Source organism: Tympanuchus pallidicinctus, unplaced genomic scaffold (assembly GCF_026119805.1).
Source record: "Tympanuchus pallidicinctus isolate F22 unplaced genomic scaffold, pur_lepc_1.0 scaffold1, whole genome shotgun sequence".
NCBI lineage: Eukaryota > Metazoa > Chordata > Aves > Galliformes > Phasianidae > Tympanuchus > Tympanuchus pallidicinctus.
Window position 1 is genome coordinate 69,408,342 of NW_026294618.1, and position 25,449 is coordinate 69,433,790.

Here is a 25,449-nt window from a genome sequence, read left to right on the forward strand (position 1 = left end):
AATTCAGTTCCCAGGAGCTCCTGATCAAAGGTTAGGTGAGTAGCAGATATTTAGCGTACCTAAATCATCTCACAGATGTTTTCTTTAACAATGAAAACACTTAGTACAAAAGATGTTTTTGTATTTCATTTGATTATTGTGCTATTATTATTATATATATATATATATGTATATATATATATATATATATATATATATATTATTAGTTGCTGAGATTATTGTGCTACTTAAATTTAGGAACAACACTGTATTGTGAATGTGGCTTCTTTTGCAGCAGTTGTCTGTTATAAAGGATCTAAATTTATCTCTTGTCACAACTGCAATTTTGAGAATTAACCTTGCTAGGCTATTTTTAATGTAGTCATGTAGTTACTTTCACTATCAATTAGAGGAAAAGAAATTCCAAGCTTGATTTAAGTAGTACTGACATTAATTAAAAAAAAAAAAAAAAAGTTACATAAAAATGATATTTTACTGTTGAATGAAATGTGTTACTCTAAAGGTGGTCTGCAGATAACTGTTAAGGAGAAAAATATGCATACCTTGTAGATGAGAAGATAAATTAATCGTCAACTGATAATCTCTGCATGCTGTAGTTCTTTCCCCAACCTGCTGTCTCTTGTCAGTTCTTTATTTCATACTTTAATTTATTATCTTTGGACATTGCTGATCTACAATGTGGATGCTGCTGCAGCAAGAATGTATCTTAAGGGTTTATTTAGGCAGAGTTGATACAAAAGTGTTAATTACAGATTTTTAGTTACATAATTGTGCTCTTTTTCTTCGGGCTGTATGCTTCCCTCAGCATGCAGAAAATGCATTAATCCACTGCTTTCAGTGAAAACATTTGTTGTAGAATCATTGAATATCCTGAGATGGATGAAGAATCCACCCATAAGAATAGTTGAGTCCAACTCCTTGCTCTATACAGGACCGCCCAAAAATCAAGTCATATGTCTGAGAGCCTTGTTCAGATGTTTCTTGAATGCTGGCAAGCTCAGTGCCATGACCACTGCCCTGGGGAGCCTGTTCCACACCTCAACCACTTGCTTTGGCCACTAAAAAAATAGTTGCAGAATTCTTGCATTGCTTAAGGAAATTTTCCCATGATATTGCATTCCTTTTTAATGATATCTACTGTGGACACATGAAAACAACTTTTTTTTTTTTTCTTTTGCCTTCTGTATTCCTCGCTTTACGCTTTGTGGAACTTTTTAGGGAACTTGGAAACTTCGATGCTGCTACAGAGAGCTTCCAGAAGGCTTTGCTGCTAAATCAAAATCATGTCCAAACATTACAGCTGAAAGGAATGATGCTTTATCATCATGGTAGCTTAGATGAAGCGCTGAAGAATTTTAAGGTATGCAGTGGAAGGCCTTAAGTTAAAAAATTTAAAAATGTTTTAACGAGGAGTAGCAAACAAGAAATGTTTTTTTAAAAAAAACACGAGGTTTTACATTCTGAATGCAAAAATGATTGTGTATTTGTACTAAAACAGTTTTGAAGTCTGTTGTAAAAAAAAAAAAAAAAAAAAAAAAAAAAAAAAAACCAACTTAATCCTTAGAGTTGAAAACTGGAAATGAAATTTGGCTGAAACAAAGATACTTCATCCAACTGCAGGATGAATTTCTGAAAACCAAGCACTAGTTGAAAAGTTTGGGTTTTTTTTGCTAATAATACTTAACATTAGGCTTCAACTCAAAGTATTTTTTTATAATTGAGGGAAGAAAGTATTTAGTCTTCTTTCTAATTTTAAGCTTAAATTTTCAGTGTTTACATATATATACATATATATTTTTATTTTTTTTTTACTTATTTTCTTTGTTTGAAACCACTGTCACTATACAGTGATCTGTGTAGCTTGAAAAAAAAGTCAACAGTGTGTGTTTCTGTAGAAAAAACAAAATCTTGCTTCTTCCTGTGCTCATTAAGTAACAGACTCATTTTGCTAGCAAAATAATAAAATATATGTTGATCATATGTTCAGATCCTAAAAAAAAATACCTGAAATGAGATGTCTGCATGAGTGTTTCACTTCCTGAATGAATCATAGAATGGCCTGGGTTGAAAAGGATCACAATGATCATCTAGTTTCAACCACCCTGCTGTGTGCAGGGTCTCCAACCACCAGACCAGGCTGCCCAGAGCCACATCCAGCCTGGCCTTGAATGCCTGCAGGGATGGGGCATCCACAGCCTCCTTGGGCAACCTGTTCCAGTGCGTCATCACTGTCTGGGTGGAAAAACTTCCTTCTAACCTAAACGTCCCCTGTCTCAGTTTAAAAACCATTCCTTCTTGTCCTATCACTATCCATCCTCATAAACAGCCATTTCCCCTCCTGTTCACTCACTCCTTTCAAGTACTGAAAGGACACAATGAGGTCTCCCTGGACCTTTCTCTTCTCCAAGCTAAACAAGCCCAGTTCCTTCAACCTTTCCTCTTAGGAGAGGTGTTCCAGCGCTCTGATCATCTTAGTGGCCCTCCTGTGGACCTGCTCCAAGAGCTCCACTTCCTTCCTGTACTGGGGACCCCAGGCCTAGATGCAGTACTGCAGATGGGGCCTCACAAGAGCAGAATAGAAGGGGACAATTGCCTTCCTCTCCCTGCTGGCCATCCCTTTTTTAGTGCAGCTCAGAACACAGTTGGCAGCGCTTATCGCAAGGAGTGCTGTGTGCAAGGAGTGCTGTGTCAGCCATTACATGTATCTCTTCGATAATGCAATTGGTGGATACTGGTGTAATTGAAAAGATGTTTAAACTTTTATGGCAAATATGCTTTTCTAAAGAGATGTAACTGTTGGAAAAAGAATCATAGTAATACTGAGTGTTTGAGTATAAACTTGCTCCGTGTTTAACATATAGTAATTATTTAACTAACGTATTGAAGTACTGTAATGCATGAACTAGGGAAGATAGGGATTGAAGAAGTGACATGACAAAAATGTTGAACTATTAAAAAATACCCCATTATTAGTATCATCAGTAATGGTTTTTTTTCCTAGTTCAATGAATCTAATGAAACCAATGCTATTACCATTAGTGCAAACATGATCTACCTTCATAACAATGAAAGTGAGATAGAAAGCATGTTTACATTGGCAATTTCTTTTGTTTTTTTTAGTGAAGCTAGTATTTTTCTGTCTTAAGAATTTGATCAGCATCTCTTGAAAGAGAATTTTGATGTAATGGAACTTTGATGGAACTTAATGAAAAGATCTATTGATTATTAGTGAAGATCTTACTGAACAAGTTAGTTTATTTGAAGACATTCATTCTTTCTTGATCTGTGGATGTTTTGTTCCTTTAATCTCTTAGAGGTGTCTACAGCTAGAACCATACAATGAAGTATGTCAGTATATGAAAGGACTCAGCCATGTTGCAATGGGACAGTTTTATGAAGGCATTAAAGCTCAGACTAAAGTTATGTTAAATGATCCACTACCAGGCCAGAAGGCAAGCCCAGAGTATCTGAAAGTGAAATATCTCCGAGGTGAGTTGAAATTTTTGTTTGTTAGTTTTGTTGTTTTTTTCTTCATTCCTCTGAAAATGCACACATGCTTACAGTTATGGCCATTTTAAAGAAACCACTGTGTATTCTAATGAGTGCTGTAGAGTATGTCATCCAAAAATGTACATGCTTAGCAGTAGATCATATGGTTAAAAGCCAGCACCATAAGTCAAATGTATTTTTCTGTGTACTGGTAAATATGTGGCTGAAGTAGATGTATTTCTGTTTTAGAAATCAGTTAATAGCAAAATTTTATAATCTAAAAACATTTTATTAAACTCATGTTGGGTAACTGACAGATATATAACTTGTGGCTTCATGTAACTACAGAAGTAAACTGATGTACAAATTTGTTTTAATTTTATTTCTTTCCTCCAGAGTATTCTAGATACTTGCATGCACACTTGGATACCCCTCTTACAGAGTATAATATTGATATAGATCTCCCTGGAAACTTCAAGGACCACTGGGCCAAAAATCTTCCTTTTCTTATAGAAAATTATGAAGAACAGCCAGGGTTACAGCCACACATAAAGTGAGTATTTTTAATTTCTTTCACCCCCCTCCAATGTTTCTTAAAATCTTGACTTCTAATTTTGAGGCACTTAAACCTGCCTTTTCTGTGTGCAAGTTCTTTTTAAAATCTCTGGGATTGGAGTTGATTTATTTCATAAGAAAGAAAGAATGAAACTTAAGATAGCTTTTGCAAGTTGGTCTTCACATAATCAAGTAATATTGTTTTTACTTTATATAAAATTATTTATAATAATTTTAATTATTTAAAAATCTGTTTTGTTTTCTTTGCAAAAAACATTAAGATATAAGTTTGAGATCCTCAATATGGTATTATAGTACCCTTAATACAGTTTATTCCTATGTGCTTTTATTTTATTATGGGTGTAATTTCCCAGGCATTAAGTAAATTTTTAGGAACAGCTGAGTTTCACTGGGAAAAATATTCTCTAGAAAAACTTAGGTAACCAGTATTTTAGAATGATTGCAGCCAACAAAGTAGACGATGTGTTAGGCTAGCCTTCTAGGCTAGAAACATGCACCTAAATAAAGGGTAGTAATTTCACCTGCTATAAATGCATTTCTAGATACGTTCTCCTGTATTCCTTCTATCTTTGTATAATGTTGAATTGCGTTTGGCTTTTGTGTGGTTCTGTTCCATATACACAATTTGTATTTTACAGAATTAAGAGAGAAGTGATAGGATAAGTTTCTATATGTATTCTTTCCTTATTTAGTGTTGAGGTTCTTCAGGATATATCCACTGAAGGATGGTGTGTTGTTAGTTAACTCAGCACCACTTAATAATGAGAGGGTCTGAAGGCAAAATAGCTTTTGACAATAAGTTTAGTAGGACCAGGATTTGATTTCATAGAGTGCAACTGCCATATACGGTGTATGTTTGGTGACAATGAGGAGAAATGGGTGTTCTTTATAAAGCTTTTGAGTATTTCCCACACAAACTGTATTTATTACCATACAAACAAATTGTGTTTTATAACTTCCAGGATTTGTGTTGCCAAGTTATGTCTGATGTATGTTTTTCTTTCTGTAAGAGATGTATTGTTTCAGAATTTTGAAAGCTATAGGACTGATGTGCAAGAACTCATATGTGTAGCTGATCATCTGGGTTCTATGATGCAGTATGAGACACCAGGATTTCTTCCAAATAAAAGAATACACAGAGGTATACTGGAAAAGCTTTATACATTTGAAAAATAAAAAGTTAGCGTAGTTACAATTTAATGCTCTGTCTTTGCTATCTGTATACATTTTTCTTAAGCTCTATGCATTTGAAATAATTAAACAGTTTTAAAATGAAAATAATGGTATCAGCAATTTGGTTGGAAATTGTGATCTCCCTATCCAGATTGATGTTGACAGTTTTGTCTGTAAATACATCACTTCCCTGCTTTGGTTTTATTGTCTGTATGAAAAATAAGCGTCTGGTTCTAATTGATTTTCTACTTCTGTTGTTGTTTGTCTTTCTTTCCTCCCCCCTCCCAGCAATGGGGTTGGCTACTTTAGAGGTAATGCAAGCTGTACAGAGAACTTGGGCAAACTCAAAAGTTCGGATGAATGGGAAAACAAGACTGATGCAGTGGAGGGATATGTTTGATATTGCTGTGAAGTGGCGAAGGTAATGGTAAAAGAAGAGAGAAAACAAGCCTTAAGTTTAACAGTGGTGCATGCTTCAATTAACCAAGGGGCTGAAGTCAGAACAGGTAGAACAATTATTCTTTCCTTGTTAGAGACAGATGGATGTTAGCCTGTGTACTTGAATGTGTCTTTGTGCATATCCTCATCCAGTCTGAAAAATCCAATGCATTCCTTAAAGGATTTTGTAACAATACATCATCTAAACGAAGAGCTTAGACTGAGGCGTTCTGGGCTTTGAGCGGTGTTTACTTGGCTTGGTTTTTCGTTTGAAGTTTGTAATGTAAACAGAGTAGACTAAAACAAAAATGTCTTGCAAACATGGATGGGATCAGTTCTTGATCCACACACTTACATAATCAGATTTGTCTGAAAAATGTGAGTTCGCGACTTTCTTAATATGTCTGCCAGCTTGCTTTTCTTTCACTTCTCCTGGTGCATAAAACATCCATCATAAGAATCTTTCTTCTCATTTTCAACCAATTTTTCTGTTTCTAAAAAGTACATAGTGCAGAGTTTTTTGGCACAGAGCTACTTCTAATAGAGCTGTTAGTTATAACTTTGTTACAATTAGATCTGTTGCCAATTGTTTGGAAGTTATTCATATCATGTATAATCATTTACTGATTTCTGTTTTAGGAGATATTTTTTTTAGCCAAATTCTGCCCTTTAATACTTTGTGTATGTCATGCCAATACCACTGTATGTGCCTGGTATCAGTGGACCTTTCTAGTGCCCAATTCTTTAGAGAGAGGATAAAAAACACAGGATGTTCTCATCTGAACTTACACTCAAAGCAGATTCTTCACAGTTGTTAATAGACAAAATCTGTGGTAACATAGCCATGTGATGATTATCACATTGGTCTCACCATGTCAGCTGCCTTAGTGAGAAAGCTACCAGCTTGGGCTCCTGGTCCATAGGTAAGCATCTGCACTGATTAAGCCCAGTGATTAATATAACTTTGCAACCCAAGCACGTAACAGCCATCAAGAATATGTTTGCAATCTGCCATATTTTTTTGTGGCTTGTGCATTTCTTGAGTCAGAATTCATATTTTTCTGTCATTATTCTGGCAGTAACATTAGCAGTTAAGAATAAGAACGAGTTGAGGCATATGTTTGGTTTTTGGGTTTTTTTGTTTTTTGGTTTTTTTTGGGTTTTTTCAAGACCAAGAAGTGAAAATGCAGCATTTATATTGGTTTAATTCCTTAAAAACCAAAATCCTGTAAAATATCTCTCATAATAATTGATATTAGTCCACTACAAACTGGCATACTGCAAAGTCAAACTTCGTTTCAGGAGTTTTATTTAATTCATTCACTTTTCATTCTGTATGGGCGTTGGTATTGGCATTAATACATCACTCATAACATTGTGTTTAATTTTTGAGAAGAGCAGTTTTGAATGCAAAAAATTCTTCCTTAGAACAAGTGAAACTTGCCATAGGAGGAATCTTGTATACATCTTAGTCAGTAAGAAAGTGTTATTGTTTGTGGGTTCTGTTGGCAATGAGAGATCTTCTCTTTTGCCCAGAGCACCCTAAAGATGGAGTAATCATAGGCACATTTGATTGAAGAATCCAAATTACTGTAGGGTAACTAATTTTTGTTTGTTTATGTGACAGAAGCATCTAGAAGCCTTAGTGAAGTTGAGTCCCTATTACGCTTCTTTCTTCTGCAAAATAAAAGGCAATTTGTGTAGCAAAGAGCCTATTGAGTAATAGCAAGTTAAAGTATGTAGGTGAAACAAAGAAGGATCAGAAGAAATACAGTAATATTATAGTGCTAGTAATAATTGTGCAGATCCACTAGATATAGTAAGCCAATTAGGAGCAGCAATCAGATTGATAGCCTCTCCTTAAAAACAGATGTACCCAAAACATGTTAAAAGCAAATCAACAGGACAGCAATAGGAAAGCATCACTATCTGGGCTACTGTTCTTTATTAAATGAAAGACATCAAATGCAAGAACCCTACTGAATTTGAAAGAGGAGAAAACGAATGTTAATCACCACTCTATAAGTAGAAAGTATTCTGATAAAACAGAATGATGCTTTAAGCATCAGGAGTACAGTTAGGAAAATGCTGTTTTCCCTTTTTAAAAAAGTGAGGAAAAGGTTTGGAGTGAATTTTTGTGGTTGAAGCAAAGCTGTGAAAGACCTTAAGATACTCTGCAACTTTGTTTGAAGCCCTTACTTTGTGTGAGCCATAGTTACGTGAAATGCTTAGTAATATTCTTAGGAATATTCTTAGGTATGTTTCACTTATTTATGACTGTCTATTTCTAGCTTTTGCCTAAAATTATTCTGTGTAAGAATAAAGTTCAATTAGAAATATTACGTGGAGTGAAATGCGTTCCTATAATAACGTCTTTTGTCTTTGTAGGATAGCAGACCCCGACCAACCTGTGCTTTGGTTGGACCAAATGCCTGCACGAAGCCTTAGCAGAGGTTTCAATAACCACATTAATTTAATCAGGTATGAGATTTTCCAAAATTTTCCCACACACACTAAGGAACTGAAATTTGCTGCTTGTTTGTGAAACAGTGTGCTGTAATAATCAATGCATAAGTGCTTACTGTTTTGCATCAACATGTACTTTTTATTTTCTAATGGACCATTTGTTTTTTGTGCGCACTCCTGATTTTCCCTCATGACAATTCCTCTTTCTCCTGGATTTCAAGGGATAAGTACTACCTGGAAGATGCATATTTTTACATGCTGTTTTTAACTCCCAAATAATCTAAGGTTTATATTTAAGGTAGAGTTCATCACAGTTTTAATTCTTACGAACACTGCTTCTTGAAGACAGTGGCAGTGATTATGAAACAAAGCAGTTCTGTTACCATTGTTCCTGACTTACAGTAGAACAAAACAGTTCTTGTTTAGTCTCAGAGAATGTCAGATACAGCAAAGGTGACAAAAGTAAGTAACCTGACAAGGGTAATAGGTGCACTTTCAAACAAAGGTAAAATTTAAGATTCAACCACTGTTGTACGTTCCATCTTCTCCCATGCTGCAAGACTCAGTATTGCAGTCAAGACAGCGCTACCGCCCAGTAAGTGGTAGAAGTGTGAGACACTCAATGTGGCAACATCACTGTCAATCACAGGAGCAGAGGGTGTTTTTAAGTAAATACATAAGCAAGACTTCATCTTTTCTTCTCCCCTACTGTAGGAAGTATTGAATCCTTGATCTGTCGTTCTGCTTTTATCTGTTTCTTCCTTTTTGGGAAAGCATCTGGAAAAGGACGGGGAAAAAAGCTTTTTTGAGAATAATTTTCCGTAGAGAAAAACAGTGATAATCTGATGTTCACAAGCAGAAGTTAGTGATCATTTCTCCCCATCCTTTCTACCATTCTGCTAGGCTGCCCTTTGCTTTAGGGAGTAGTTACAATGTAGTTTTTAAATCCCTGTGAAAGTCGGTGTTTGCTCTGAGAATGTGCTGATATGTGGGCTGTGTTATGCTCAGCCTTCTGTCTTCCTTCAAATTAAATATTATACTTGGGTTCCAAACTGTCCATCTTTGCTGTTGCTGCATTCCTCTTTTTACACACCTGAAATCCAGCTGAAATGACAGCAAGCTGTTCTTTGAGACAAGGATGCTTTCCATACTTAATCCATTTCTATCTGTTCTTAAATTGGAGAGGAAGAGCTTAATTCCTATGTGGTCTGAACTTGCAGAAGACAAAGGCATTCATGTTACAAGACTTGATTGAAATAAGTCTTGTTACAAGACTATGCTGAAATAAGATTGAACATTTAATCTGCAGAAGTGCATCCCTTTTGCAGGCTGTTAGCAACTCCCTTTTTCACTGGTCAAAGTACTTTAATTGCTGATGTTCTCTGCGGAGAGAAAAACAAAACTCACAATTCCAGTTATTTTGGTGATGCTGCAGAAATTTGAGATAAGCTTTATAAGTACTTATTGTGGAAGGCCCACAGCTAATCAAACTTTAGTCTCATGTGTTTGGATCAGCCTTGACTTTTAGAGGCCTCATCGCCATTTTTTATCATACTTTTTATTAGCAAACTGATTATTCTCTGCAAGTTACTCTTTTGGGGCTTTTTTGCAAGGAACAGTAGATTTAAAGCAGCCTTAGAAGCTGGTCCTACTTAGTACTGGTTGCTGATGACATCTTTTTTAACTCTAGGAATCAGTACCTCTTTGATCACTTCGAATCCCAAGTAATAGCTGCTTTTGTTGATTAAGTTTCATAGTAGTGGTTTGTTTCTGCTTTTGAATTCCCTCCTGATGATTTCACATCAGGTGCCAGATAAAAGAAATGAATATATCCATGTGGTAGTATGTTTGTTTAAAAAAAAAATTAATAAAATTACTTTTCAAACATGCTTAAGTCCTTTATAGTTTCTAAACAAAAATTTAGTAGACTATTAAGTAACACAAGGAGATTATGCAGACCTATTCAACAGGAAAATGGCTGCTAATTGAAGATAATTATAGGCTACAGAACTGTCACTTTTTTGTTGATAACTGAGATCATTTTATGGTCTTTCAGGTGTTTTTCAGGATTATTGTTTTATATCAAGCTTACGATTTGGAAATGGTTCTGAATTCTTCTTAGATCACAGCTATCTGAAAACTAAGTATAATAGATTATCTAGTCTGACAAATGGCATCTCTTCATGATTATTAAATATGCTGAGATATAAGCTGTTCAGTCAAATAAAAAATGCATCAATAGCAGTAGAGTGATAAGGACAAAATATCAGTTTTCTGTTCTGTATTCCAGTTGTAGATGTGAAAAGAGATGGTTAATGGTTTTTAATTTCCTGACTTACTATGGACTCTTCTGACAGTAGCTTAAATAATAGATAGTAACAATAATATTTTGGCATTCTGGCTAAGGACATTATACATTCTCTTGGAAGATTGTATTAAATATGACTGGAAGTACTGAGTTTGGTTCCATGCAGTTCATACTGGTAACCATAATTTCCTCAGTTGCTCTGATTTCATGTGGTATTGTACAAACTTTTAGTGTTACTACAGCATACATCTGTGCAATTTATTTGACAAAAATGAGGACTGGGTAGCTCTGCAGGAGGGAAATAGTGGAAAGCAGGGAGGAATCATCTATTTGAACTAGTTAGCCACTGGAGGATTTTAGAAGTGGAACTTGATTTTGTTGTTTTAATATTCATGACAGCTCTGGTCATGCTAAGTTCAAGCTATTTCTAGCTTGTTTGGTATAAACTGTACACGAGTAATTTCTGTGTGCAAAAATACTTGGATTAGACACCTGTTAGCATCAACACTTTCTTTACTTAGAATTCTTTGCATTTGCAGTCCAGGGTTTTCCTGACAGATGAGTTTTGATATGGAGACACTAGCATTCAATGACTATTGAATTCAAGATTCATTCTCAGAATGGCATAAGTGACTGAAGAGAGTCACGAAAAACAATTTTGGTGTTTTGTTTTAATTTGGAGAACTTTTGCTGAAGGTATGTAAGAGAAGTCTTGTACTTTACTACGCTTGATAGGCTTCTAGGTCTGAGTAGTCTTGAGATTCAACTGTATTGGCTGTCTCTACTAACTTGTGGGTCTATACTTAAGTCAGACTATGACTTATTTCTCTTCCTGCAAATAGCAAAACTTGGTAACTTTGATTTACATTAGAGAAAACGTTTTTGGAAGCTTGAGCTATTTCCATGGGCAAAACAAAAATTTGGGATCAGCTAAACATTAGTGATATACTCTGTGTTTTGACAAAACAATAAAAACATTCTCTGGAACACTGTTACTTTTGAATCTTTGATGGTAGTGCTCATCAAACAAGATGACAGTAGGAATAAGCAAAAATAGTGTCTGACCACCCACTAAAAGTCTTCTCCGGTACTGCTTCTAGATAGCTTTACAGACAGGTCTGATTTGTACGTATTTTCCAAGATGTCACTAAAGGAAAATCCAGTTCCTTGTTCTGATGTGCCTGTTGTACAGATATTTTAAAAACAAATGGAAAATGATGGGACGTACAACAAGGGCAAATAATGTACAGAAACTTATCTTTGTCCTTCCTCTTTTCTTTCCCTTCCTGCCTCCCTTTACTTTGTGCAGATATGTATGCATTCTAATTCTGTTCAGTTTTTAAAGAGTGATTCTGCCACTGCAGTGAGAGTAGACCTGCTCTGAAGTGTGAGATGGTGGAGTGAGACATTAGGGAGTTAAGCTGCCAAAATCGCCTAGAGTGCATAAAAGCCAAGTGTATACACCTTCCTGTGATTCACCTTCCTGTGATTGACAGTGGTCTTGCTTCCTCAGAGAGCGATAACGTTTGCTTTATAAAATCTTGTTTTGTAGACTGGGAGAAGAGGAAGGACTCCTACAAATGCAATAATGGTATGTAATTTTTCCTCTCAGAGTGGTTAGTATCCTAGCAGGGTTTTACCTAGTTTTTATTTGTATTTTTCATAGTGTTCTTTGGGGGAAAGTGAATTTATTTTGTTCTCTTCCTTCAGTAGTTAGTACTCCTAACTGTTAGGAATCAAAGCAGAATTAATTCAGTATGTAGAGGTTCAGATGAATAAAGAGAACTGTATGTGGACTGTCAGAGTGTATCAGCCACATGTGTTAACAAATATGTAAACTGGGGAGTTGTTGGCTCTCAGTGTAAGTCAGTATGCACATTAATAGTTCTGTCTTAGTTCTTCAATTTCTACTAGCCTGAAAGTCTGAGAATTATCTTTTTAAGAAGTGGTAATTATCATATAGGTAATGGATAGGCAAAAAAATAAGAAAATACCTGTGAAATACAGTTTATTGGAACTGAGAACAGTTCCAATGATATGTGAGTTTTTGCAAGTTCATCTTAGAATCTACATTCAAAATTGGAGATGGACAGTTGCCACTTCAGAGACACCTCTAGTCCATTTCTTTGATCTAAAAGCATATGTGGATAAAATTCAGTCAAACTTGTAATGAATAATGTTTGTGTCTTATCCTGAAATGCTGGTCTGAAATACAGGACTTGAAACTGTTTTGTTTTGTAGGGGACAGGTGATTAACATGCGGTACCTGGAGTACTTTGAGAAAATTCTTCATTTTATCAAAGATAGGATCCTTGTTTATCATGGGTAATTTACTGATTTATTTACTTATAATCTTCCCTCTCCCCATGCCTACTGCTTCACTCCCTTGGTGATACTGACTTGAAATTTACATAATATTAATTTCAGAAAGTCTGAAAGATATTTTCTTAATTCTACTGCCTTCTAGTTTTCTTTTTGTCTGTAACTGTTGTATTTCTGAATGGAAATGCAAATCCTGGAAATGCAAATCCTATTATTTGCTATTTAAACTAATAGGAAAATTATTGTCATTACAGTATGTTTAGTATTAAAAAATTCTGTTGAATTTGTTCCTGCTGTTTTGGCCAGAGTAGGTCTCAATTCTGTCTAAAAATGGTTTCTTCAAGATATCATGATCCCTCTAGGTAGAACAGAATACAATTTCTCTAATTATAGAGAATAATTTCTTGAACGGTGGAGTGATAAATCCCACCTGTGTGAATGAGGAGAAGGGATTATGGAACTTATGGATGGTAATTTTATATGAAACTGGTGTTTGGCAAGTAGTTTTGAAGGAACAGGGAATCTTTACCACTTGTTACACAAATGGGTTGTAGACTTTACAACCTTCTGCTCCAGAGCAGAATCTCAAATGGAAGAGGTGACTAAAGATTCTAAAATCGTTATTATCTGTTGCAAACTTTGATTGCTTTTTGATGAGTAAAATATTTTCATCACCCATAGCTCATTTGTGGCAACGATGTTCTGATAAATTTAAAAAATTAAGGAACTCTTAAGTCCTCTAATTTTCCTTTGGCCTGGTAATTTTTGTTAAATATAGAGTTCTATTGTTCAGTTTGATTTTGCTATGTAAATATTGAAAATGAAAGCACAGAAAAGTCTTTAAACTGTTTCAGATTTAGAACACTTGGAACAACCCCTTTGCCCACACTACCAAGTAAACCCAGTTCCATGCTTCAGAGTGACCAACAGCAAATGAATAAGATAAATTTGAAGTATGTTATTAAAGTCTGAAGCTGGAAGAAAAGAAATGCAGGTGATCTAGAATGGAGAGGCTTTGTTTTATTATTTAAAAAAGGTACTAATAAATGAGCATGTGGCCAAGTATGAAGGAACTCCTTTTCAGAACATAAATTGTTTTCAATAACTCATTGGTTAGCTAATTAGATTAAAGAAGCGGATTTTCAGAAATGTTAAAGAGTTCAACTACTGCAATTCTATATTTAGTTATTTCTTCTTCTAGTGCTAATAATCCAAAAGGACTAATGGAGGTTCGAGAAGCTTTGGAAAAAGTACATAAAGTAGAAGATCTTCTTCCAATAATGAAGGTAAATTGAAGAAAACACTTCAAAATAATGCAGGTTATTCTGGGGTCTATCCAGTTCACCAGAGTGTAACAGTTGTGTAAAGCTTAAAATGAACAACTTGAAACACTAACTCCAGTTATTTCAAATCTACATATATAGAGCATGACCTTCCCTTTGTAAATACAGATGTGTGGTGTGTATTTGAAAGGCTTGGTCTAGTTACGGTAAGTACAGAAAAACAAGATGCTGAATATAATTCTTTGAAGTGTACAGTGTGAAGAAAAAAATTGAAAATGTGTCTGAAGGATAAGGAACATGCAAGCTCTTCTTGTATTAGCCTCATTTGTGTAGGTCAGCACCTGGTGAAGGCTGGCAGAGGGGAGTGGGTGCCTTTAGCTGACTGATCATCAACCTAGAAGTGTGCTTTGCATTTTTGTGCTCTGGAACAAGGAGTGTTGAAATCTGTAGTTTTTCTACTTGCTACTGGTGGTCCCTGTGTAACGGCTGTGCAATGGAACATACCAAATGTGTTAAATACTCTTATCTCAAACAGTAAGGCTTAAGCTAGGTTTAAGTCAGAGGTTTTACCCCAAATTAATCTAGCATGACCAATAAGTAAGCACTGAATAAAACTTCATTTAGAATAGAATAAAATTTGGGAAGGAATAGTCATTCTAAATGGAGACAAACTCATAACTTCCTTGTCAGGGTGTCTGCACTGTGGTTTCATTAATAGATCATAGATACCAAGCTATCTCTAAGCAAAACTGATTGATCACCATAGAACAGCTATTGTATGATGCATTTACCTTGCTACTACTAATGCACTGTCTGGTTTTGACTTTGCTTGCTATACCACTTGCTTGTGCACTATAGGTAACTTTCAGAAGCTGTGTGGCTCAACCTCTGAATTTTTCTATGGGGTGTTTTTAATAGGTATTACTGACAAATGAATATGCAAACACAGCCCCATAGTATGCCTCTTATGGCTACTGTAGAATCACAGACCAGAAAAGAAAATTGCTATTAGTGGAGTTAAAAGTGCAGGTTGCTCCAAAACAATGAAGAAAATGTTGTCTCAACATAGTGGATTCTATTTGGCTTAGCTTGAAATACATGTTTCTAAGTACTGGCAGCAAGTATTTTTCCTGGTTTTCATAACCTGTACGTTTTCTCTGGTTTAACATGCCTTATTCAGTACTTCAGGTTTCCATTGAGTAAGAAGAAAAAAATGAATGAAATAATGTAGTTAACAGTAACTCTGTACTGTTCATCCAGCTTGTTCACTTTCCAGTTCCAGATATTTCAGAACAATAGAGGCAGTCTATTTGCATTCACCCTATAATTACTTTCTTTTCCTCTTGAAAGCAGTTTAATAGTAAGACAAGAGATGGGTTCACTGTGAACACAAAAGTCCCCAGCCTCAAGGATCAAGGGAAAGAATATGATGGATTCACAATTACAATAACAGGAGATAAGTATGTTTATTTTTTTCAGGGTCTTAAATGCATTAAGTAATGATGAAGTATTGGCAATTAATCTTCTTGAATGCCATTTCTACTTGTATAAAGTGGGTGTTGTTTTTTTTACTGGTGACATTTTTGCCACCACTTGTTTATTTCAGTGCTTCTGTTTCCTATCACGTTCCCTAACAAAGAGGGAATATGGATGCTATTTCTGGAGCTCATCCTGTTGGGATAATTCTCTAACAGATAGCATATAAATGAAGGAAGTCTTCAATATTCTTCCTACAGTTTAAAATACCAAAAGGAGGAAAGGACTTGGTCTTTATCCATACCAAAGTACTTTTGTTGTTATAAGCCTTTGTCTGTTATGGAAGCTAGAAAGAGAATGAAAAAGACTCGTTTGGATTTTGGCCTTTTCATTTTGTGTATTCTTTAAGATGTTTGCAGATCCTGTATCTGCACATATCAGTTTGAGCTATGTCACATGCTCAGATGGGACTCTGGGCTGCTCTTTGAGTGAGATAACAAATTTCTTACTTTATGGATTCCATTTCTTTATCTTCTCAAAGAGCATTAGTCTGAATCTATGTAGGGCAGGCCAGAAACCCCATCCAGCTACTAGTCAAAGTTTGACTAAAATTGATTAAATTCTTACCTTTTAGTTTATTGATTATTATGGGCTTTTAAATTCTATGCTTGGGAATTTCCCCAAAACATGTGTGCTTCTAATGTGGGGCGTGGATTTTGAACTTCTCTTTTGAAGTGTAAATGTGTCTATTGGTTTTTAATTTTACATTCTATATCATACATCTCTATCAGTAAAGTGATGCAAAATGTCTTTATTTTAGGAAAATGTTTTGGTATCAGCAAAGTGATACAGCATCTTACTCTGTACATGTTTTATTCCATGTTAATGGTTTGTGACCCATACTTTGTAATTACACTCTTATACCAAAGCAAGTCATATTTGATGAATTTAAAAGTTAACTATATTTTTAACTACATTCCCGAGGCAAAAAAAAAGATATTTTAAAATTAGATGACAATCTTATATATGACAAACTTGCAGCATGACAACATGTTTTAAGATTCAAGTGGGGTTTTTTGTTTGCTTTAGTAAAATGAAGGTAATCCACATAATCTGCTGCTTAAAGGGAAAAAAAGAAAGAGCAAATGTTTATGATGTGGTATTTAACTGCTGTGCATTTGTTACTTAGCCTGAATATGTACAAAAAAAATTATCTCCTTTTCTGCTTAATCTGCTTGATAGAGTTGGAAACATATTATTTTCAGTTGAAACTCAGACAACAGAAGAAAGAACACAGCTGTATCATGCAGAAATAGATGCGCTATATAAGGATCTAACAGCTAAAGGAAAAATCTTAATTCTTTCTGCAGAGCTGGGGGTAAGCTTGTTTTAGTGACAACTGTGAGTTCCTTGGCAAAATTCTATTATGTCTTTGTACCTTGTGTTTAACAGTCAATGCCTTAATGCTTTCTGACAGAGATCTTAAGTAATAAAATTGACTGCTTGTTTAAACCTAGTTACGTCAAATAATATAAGGAGTTGCCATAATTCCATCTGCTAATGAAATCTGCTCTGCTTTGCTGCAGTCTAGAAAGTCTAGACAAGCTCTTGATATCACAGTGTGCTCTGCTATAGAAGTGCTAGATGTTTTTTCTCATTTTTTTGTTTGCATGAGTTTGTGGTTGTTATTTCAGTGATAAGCACCACTTCAGATCACACAAAGATTTGGTTTATAGTGGCTGGAGGCAGGATGAGAAGTTACATGAACACAATTTTAGTGGGTTTTTTTCTTTCCATGTATTCGTGTTCATTTCTGTTGTAATAAGAACCCAACTGTACTTGAGCCAGTGTTTTGCACTTTTCATTCTTTCACACAGTATAGATTAACTTTTTCACCTAAATATTTGGATTCCGTGCTGAGGGACGTGGCTTAGTGAGTACTATTGGTGATAGGTGGATGGTTGGACTGGATGATCTTGAAGGTCTTTTCCAGCCTTGGTGATTCTGTGATTCTGTAATATAAAATGCATAACTGCATCTTACTTTTATATACTAGTTGAAATTCAGCTTGATATTTTACACATTTAAAATGGTTATACACATATAAAACGGTTATAAAATAAGTGCTGTAAGATTTTTCCAGTATGTGTTTATGTATATGGTAACATCTGGATATTAAGCCATCTTTATCTTTTGCCTTTGCTTAGGAAGCAGATGCTGTGTGCAACTTGATCCTGTCATTAGTTTATTACTTCTATAATTTAATGCCGCTTTCAAGAGGATCAAGGTTAGTGATTGTCTTTATCACATCTGTTTTCTTGGACACACTCTATAAAATGTCCATGTGTATGGTATCATACAGTTTTTTCACTGTCTAAAAAGATCAGTAATCTCTGAGTTAAGCTGTCTGACCTGTACTGTTCCTCATTTTATGCTGCTGTGGTGATGAGCACTGATTTCGTACTGTTTTAAACTCTAGTTTGTAATTTCTGGTAGTAACTATTCATGACCACACATACATAGAAAAAGATGAGTAGTCAGTATTTATGGCCTTTAGAATTGAAAAGAGTTATTTTTAAGTTGTAACACTTGGGTTCCGAATCTATATTGTGTTATACTGCTCAAATTTGACTCAAAAAGCTTCACTGAAACACATATTTTAGATGAGATACAATTTGGTACAACTTATTTTATGAAAAGACACTGCAAATATTATTTTAGGTTAATGGAGTTGTTTTTGCAGATGTTAGAATTGCCAAATGAAACCCCAGCATAAATTATTATATTTCACAGATCTCTGCAACTGAAATTCCAATGTAATGCCAACCTGTCTACATCTAAAACTACTGTTAATATCTTCTCCAGTTGTTTCAAGTTTATTAGTAAATTTATTTCAGTGGAAAATAAATAACCAAGAGAGTTTCATTTCTATAATTAGCCTTTAATTTTCTTACTGAGTGAAAAAATTAATGTAAATTGTTTAAGTTTCACAATTTTATATATATATATATATATATATATATATATATATATATATATATAGAACAGGTGGAATAAGGGGATTTCTTTCTGTTCTGTGGTATCTCCAGCCTGGTTCATAAACTCATTTGGGCTATAGCTAAGCTTCTTGGAAACAGGAGTTTGCTTTGTATTCAGCTACATGGAGTTTTAAGAACTACCAAACCTGAAATTATAATTCTGACTACTGTGGAAACAGTGTTTTTCAGTAGTTAAACTCCATAGTATGATGGCTTCATACTAATGCTGTTTGAAAGTAACAGTGATTTCACTTTGTGTGTTGCACTTTATTTTTTTAATATAAAATAGCTAGCATGTAATTTTATGAACCATCTGTGAAACAACACTATATTCTTTTTTTGTATGTGTAGGCTAAAACACTGCTGTTTAAATGCTGTTATTTACTGTAACGCTATGGAGAGACTTTTACTGTGGGTATTGTTTGTTTTAGTGTGATAGCTTATTCAGTGATCATGGGAGCTCTAATGGCAAGTGGAAAGGAGGTATCAGGAAAGATCCCTAAAGGAAAGGTAAGTATCAAGGCCTTGGGGAAGGATGTGAATTTGAGGAAGGAGCCGTGAGAATGAACTGAAGTTGCATATTTATGTACTGGAGAAGAGATAGCTGCTTACAGTTGTGTCTTCCAGCCTGAGAGAGCAAATAAGGCTTAGAAATAATATACCCAGTGCTTCTGATTAGTCAAATTGCAGCAGATTGTGTCCCATAATAATCACACGTTTCTAACAGAAGCAATTCTTCTGTGCTGCACTGCTTTTTCCAGCTTTCTTTGAACTGAGCTCTGAGAACACTTTGGTATGCTGGGTGGCTTTTCTGGATGCATGGCAAAAAATCTTAAGCATGCATTGTATCTGTGAGCACTTCAGGCAAGCAGAAATGTATTTGCAACTTCTTGCAAAACCTCCTTCACCTCTGTATTCTGCTTAATACAAAACGGCCTTGTTTGTAAGTGACTACATTTAAATACTATACCATCTTGCTCAATTTCCCTTTATTTATTAAATGGTTTGTCTGTTAGCTGTATTACCTCCTCAACAAGAAAGAAGTGAGAGCACATCTGTCTCTTTAATGTATTATCAAAAAATCATCAGAATTCCAGTCAGAATCAGTGCTGAAGAAAATATCCTGTGTGGATGACTGAAAAGAGAGCGACTTTACCTTCTGTTCTAAAAAGTCCTGAAAACAATGAAGTCTGTCCTTTCAGTACAATGAATTTAGAAGGCTGATAAGATCAAAAAATACAAAAAGAAACAAACAAGGCCATGAAGAGAATGTATGTTGTACTCCTAGTAGCTTACACTTACAAGTGCATATTAAAAAAAAAAATCATCTATCTTTTCATGCATTATCAGCCTGCTCTGATGACAAAGATGCCCAGTTATCAGGAGTTCTGTTATTTCCTGGCAGAAAGTTCTGTCAGTAGCTACAGCCACATATTATTAGTGGTGGTGGAATGCTCAAACCTGCAGACAGCTTTAGTGCCTGGCGTGCAAACTTACTTCCCAGTTGTTCAGTGGTGAGAAAGAAGCTGATCTGTGCACAGATAAGTTAATAAGCTTCTGTCCTACCAGCAGTAGAGGTAACTTTCTTTCAGAACTCTTGAATTCAGTCAAAGTTTACTAAACCACAAATGTTTCAACTTAAATATTTCAGTTTTAATGAACCAATGTGTTTTGAACACTGTTTTACTGAAATCTTATTAGCTGTAAATATGAAGTTTCCCACAGTTCTGGGCTATGCATAGTTAAACTTGTCTGAAAACTCAAGGAAAGAAATAATACAGAATATCTGGGACATTCAGAATAAATTTGCCATTCCTATGACACAGTATTTTGTGGAATAGAGTATGTGGAAGTGAGAAATATCCTGGTTTTAATGGTTAATTGGATGCTATAATGACGGGATAAAACCAGTATTTTCTGGCACTGACTCAGTAGCAAAGACATCTTGCTAAGAGATAATTATAAAAAAAAAAAAAGTAAACTGGATTTAGTCACAAAATGAGGATATGTATTTTAAAGTTGAATTTATGTATTACAAATATTCAGGGATGAACCTCCTGAAATTAGAAAACTTGAAACTTCTCCCATTTCTAAGATTTTTTAAAATTGTGTTGTTTTTTCAGCTTGTTGACTTTGAAGCAATGACAGCACCAGGATCTGAAGCTTTTAGCAAAATAGCAAGGAGTTGGATGAATCTAAAAAGGTAATTATTTTGTTCAGATGAGGAGAATGAGGGTGAAGTAAACTATGAGGAATTTTGAAGGTCAACCTTAAGCTTGTACTAGAAGAACTGACTGAGACATGATGAGTTTAGTGAATGACTCTTTTTACTCTTATCAAATCCTAATTTATAAAGACATTTCTAGTTTAACAGAGCAGCGATGTAGAGAGAGTCATCATGTGTTAGTCTCTGAGAAAATTTGTTGACTTAATATTTGCTTTGTTTTGTCCTGTGGTCTAATTTCCTTTTTTTCTGATTTTGTTATTAACAAATCTTGTCACTGAGTGAATAAAACAAGTGAAAAAATGCAACTTGGTTGCTCTTGGCATTATTATGGATCTCTTCAAATTATACATTGGAAGTGGTGTGCTTACTCATTAATACTATTTTAATTTGGAGAAAAGGTATTCTCCAAGTAAATGGAAGTTTTGATTCTAAAGAATTGCATTAATATAACTGTGACTTCAGTATAATGCCTACAGATTTAGGTTTTCTAACAAATAGATTTTTGAGTATTGAACATTTTAATTCCTTGTCAGTACAGCAAGATCGTTGCATTTGATTTGTCTCTTGGTAGTTATTCCCTGAACAAAATCTTAAAAATGGGGTCAGAGATCAAAAAAACAAACAAACAAAAACAACAGCAAAACAGTTTTAGTGTCCTTGAGGTCAGGGTCACAGCACTTGAATGGTGCTAAGGACCAATGTCCTTAGAAGGCTGTCTGTAATCTCTGAGAATTTGTACAGATCACAGGATGTTTGTGGTGACCAAATGAAAGGAAGCCTGTCTCCAAAAGGTCTGAAGGACCATTCAGGGAAACTAGAGGCTCGTCAGCCATGCTTTAGTTGCAAGTCAGTCATGAGGTCTTTCCTCTAGCAAAGCATTTCAGGCTATGTGAGAGTTCATATTGGCTGTTTCTTAAGATAGGCTGATGAACATGTTGCTTTCTGCAGTAGAACTGCTACGTTTGTGGATGGGAAGAGAGCAACTGATGTTTATTTTGACTTCAGTAAGGTATTTGATACTGCCTCCCACAATATTATTGTACTAAGGTAGCTGCTTGATTACAGCTGGGACTGAACTGTTTTCTTCAGAGTGTTTGGTATGATGCTCTGTTTTGGTTATAGGAGAAAAAACAATGTTGATAACACACCGATGTTTATAATTTCTGATAAGCAGTGTTGTACAAAGCCAAGGTTATTCTCAGCAGAGGGCCTAAGGAGCTGGGAGAGAACAGAATTAGGACAGCTTGCTTAAACTGGCCAAAGGGATGTTCCATACCATATGATGTCAAGTGGAAAGATTTTTCAAGAGAGTAGGAGTTTGTCTCGCTCTTTCCTACTGCTTGGGGCCTATCTGAGCACTGGTCAGGGGATGGTGAGCAATTACTTGTGCATCACTTGTTATGCATTCATATATATGTAGTCATAACTATTTTCCTTTTCTTGATCTTAGTAAATAGATTTAAGTCACAAGTTCTATGTTTTTTTTTTTGTTTGTTTGTTTCTTCTCCATCCCACTGGGAAGAGAAGGAAGTGAACAAACTTCTGCATATTGCTTAGACACTTGCTGGGTTAAACAGCAGCAATAGTTCATAAAGGTCTGGATGAATGGACTAGTTGGATAGAAAGCAATTTGGATGATCAGATTTTAAGAGTAGTTAGTGAGTCGGGCTTCGCCTGTAACCTAGTAACAACTGCACCACTGCAGTAATCTACCTTGAGACAGACCTGGACGAGGCAATGGAATGAATGGAGTTCTTGCTTGTGGGATTAGGAGGTGTCTCCCCACTTTGGTGTCCAGCTGACACACTTGAGGACAGGGCTGGATCTGGAGGATGTAGATGAGCTGCAGGAAGAGGCCAGCAGGAACCTTGTAAAGGTCAACAAAGATAAATGCAATGCCCTGTCCCTGAAGAGGAAGAATCCCATGCAGCAGTACAGGCTGGCAAGCAACTTGGTGAAAGAGACCTGTATGCTTTTGTAGACAGCAGACAAAACATGAGTAGGCAGCAAATCCTGGCTGCAGGGAAAGCCAGTAGCATCCTGCGCTTTGTTAACAGGAGTGAAGCCCATAGATCGAGAGAGATTATAATCATTCTCTGTTCAGCACTTTAGATCACACCTAGAACTCAGTGTCCAACTTTGGGACTGCTAGTACAGTAAAGACAATGATTAATTGGAGTGAATTCTGCAGAGGGCCATCAAGATGGCAAGGCACATATCTCAACAGCAGGAATTTGATCTTGTTCAGCTTGGAGAAGAGAAGGCTTAGCCCTAACAACAGCTTTCTTATATTTGTTAGAAGTATAAGAGCAGTGCTTGGTAGGAGGATAAAAAGGAACATACATGAGTTGAAACAAGGTTCAGATTGAGCATAATCTTTTCACCCTGAAGGTAACCAAGTAGTGGAGCAGGCTGCCCAGAGAGACTGCAGTCTCCATCCCTGGAGATTTTCAAGACCTGACAGGATGGAGCCCCAGGCAGCCTGCGCTGTCTTTGCAGTTGACCTTGCTTTGTGCGGGATGTTGGATCACAAACCTCCTGAGCTACTGTGTGATCCTGAGAGCCCATAGAACTCCATAGCTCTGTGTTAGTGCTAAATATCGCATGCTGCTCAATGTTATTTAACTCCATCTGTGGCGCTCGGTTTGAATTTCGCTAGGCTATAAAATGTATTTGTAAAGGACGGATGCTGTTAAGAAGACTCAAGTCTGACTTTATCAGACAGGAGTTTAAATTCTACATATAAATTCAGTCAAGCTCAGCCTTCATTAAGAAGTGATATTTTTAAACTAGTGTAGCAAATTGCAGTTGATGTTTCTTTAACAGTTGTAGGTTTTTGCTAAAAGTAGTCTGTGCAAATATTGTGACTTGGTTGTCTTAGAAATACCAAATGTTGATGGTTCCCACTTTTTTTTTTTTCTTTTTCTGTAAATTCCCTATTTTATACACTTAACCTCTTTTTAAATCTCACACTCACATATCTTCATCAGGGAAACTTTCCTATTTGGAAATAGCTTGAAATAGCTTTCCCCTTTCTTATAGCTTGAAGTCTTCAAGACTTCCTTATCTTATGCACTATTATTTCTATACCACAGACAAATTAGCTACTCTGGGTAATTACCATCACTTATTACTTTCTGTTCTTTAAGTTGTGGTTCTACAGATATTTTTCTCAGCATCAAACAAAGACAGCTTTTAGCATTTTCTTCTCTCTGGCTCATTCCTCACTCATCTCTCAGTTGAGAGAGGAAAGCCTGTGCTATGAAACAACCTCAGTTACAAATAACCCTGCCAAAACAATTTAAAACAGATCAGTTTCCTGATCTGATTTGCTATGGGACATCACTGATAATTTAAACAGTACAGCTGAGAGGGTTGGAAACAGGTTCTTAACTTCAAATCCCAAATTTGTTGAAGTGGATAAGCAGAAATGTAAACCAATATGTTAGCTTCCAGCAAATAATTCCTAATTTAGAATAAATGAATAATTGTCTTTTTTGTTTTTTCCTCTTTCAGTATTTCACCTTCTTACAAGAGCCTACCATCAGTATCAGAGACCTTTCCAACCCTGAGAACGATGATTGAAGTGCTAAATACAGACTCTTCTCAGTGTCTAAAAAAACCTGTTGTTGTGGTGTAATTTATACAAATAAAAAGCCAAAGTATACTGCTTCTTAATTTATTTTAAAAGGGAAAACATGTTCAAATTGGGTTTATTACTTATGGTTTTAGAGTATGTGAACTTATTTGAGTAAATATCACTACAGAAAGAAATCTTTGTGACCAGTAGAATTAAAAACAAACAAGCAAACAAAAAGAACCAACAAACAGTTAGCTTCTTGTATTCTGACATACCCTAACAGGGAATTCAGCTTTCCAGGGGCCAAAATGAAGAGCAATAAGAAATTCCCATCTCAGTTATGTTCTAGACGTTCTGCAGGTGAAGATTTTACTTTTAAAAAAAAATAGAAAAGATTAAAGTGCATTGAAAGTCCCAATGATGCAACTTCCATTTATTCTTTTTTCCAAAGCCTCTGCCTTCTGAATGGAAAACTTCAAGCCATACGTGTGTGAGTAACTGGTAAATATGCAGACACTTCATGTACTGTAATCCAGGGAAGGAACAGATGTCAGCTTAAAAGAACAGCGATCATGAGAAGATAATTTGGAAATAAAACCAAAGAAATGACATGTCCACGGTCAGTTTCTCAGTTGTAAATGTCAGAAGCACAACAGTACGTGAGGTTTTCTTTTTTGTTGGTGGTGGTGTTTGGTCCCAACAGAGTGACAGCGTTGTAGGAGAGCTGTCTGGTGTGGGTACGGTGCCTGCTGCACCTGCATGTGTGCGTAGAGGTGTTCCGAAGGGGTGGTTCTCTGGGCACTATGTGTGACTAAGAAAGTGAGCTCGAGTCAAACAATGCTCTCAAACAAGTTTAACAAACAGAGCAGGATTATATAACTGGACTGGTATGTGGTGACTGGGAGAGCTGTAATTACCTCCTAAGAACTAGAGATGTGGAGAAATGTAAAGATTGTTTTCCATCCCCTTCTGTGTCATCAGGCAACTGCTCCAGCCATTTCATTTGAGCTCTGAAGTGTAGGCTGTAGGCCCAGCCGTTTATCTATTCATACTAGAGAAAGTGCAAAGGGAAA

General features: G+C 35.7%; 1 protein-coding gene across 3 annotated transcripts in view; it reads left to right on the forward strand.

Moving 5' to 3' along the window:
- TTC13 (tetratricopeptide repeat domain 13) overlaps positions 1 to 24,463 on the forward strand; it is a 36,954-nt gene extending 12,491 nt beyond the window's left edge. For 2 of the 3 annotated variants that reach the window (XM_052694977.1, XM_052694994.1), the window contains 14 exons: positions 1,219 to 1,360; positions 3,315 to 3,489; positions 3,886 to 4,042; positions 5,076 to 5,206; positions 5,527 to 5,659; positions 8,065 to 8,157; positions 12,692 to 12,775; positions 13,974 to 14,058; positions 15,406 to 15,515; positions 16,774 to 16,909; positions 17,739 to 17,818; positions 19,001 to 19,079; positions 20,693 to 20,772; positions 24,313 to 24,463. In XM_052694977.1, the coding sequence (XP_052550937.1) occupies positions 1,219 to 1,360; positions 3,315 to 3,489; positions 3,886 to 4,042; positions 5,076 to 5,206; positions 5,527 to 5,659; positions 8,065 to 8,157; positions 12,692 to 12,775; positions 13,974 to 14,058; positions 15,406 to 15,515; positions 16,774 to 16,909; positions 17,739 to 17,818; positions 19,001 to 19,079; positions 20,693 to 20,772; positions 24,313 to 24,436 (1,609 nt within the window). In that variant the 3' untranslated portion in view covers positions 24,437 to 24,463. The remainder of the gene's footprint in view (positions 1 to 1,218; positions 1,361 to 3,314; positions 3,490 to 3,885; positions 4,043 to 5,075; positions 5,207 to 5,526; positions 5,660 to 8,064; positions 8,158 to 12,691; positions 12,776 to 13,973; positions 14,059 to 15,405; positions 15,516 to 16,773; positions 16,910 to 17,738; positions 17,819 to 19,000; positions 19,080 to 20,692; positions 20,773 to 24,312) is intronic. The other variant, XM_052694986.1, reaches the window with a different exon arrangement.
- Positions 24,464 to 25,449: the final 986 nt, after the last annotated feature.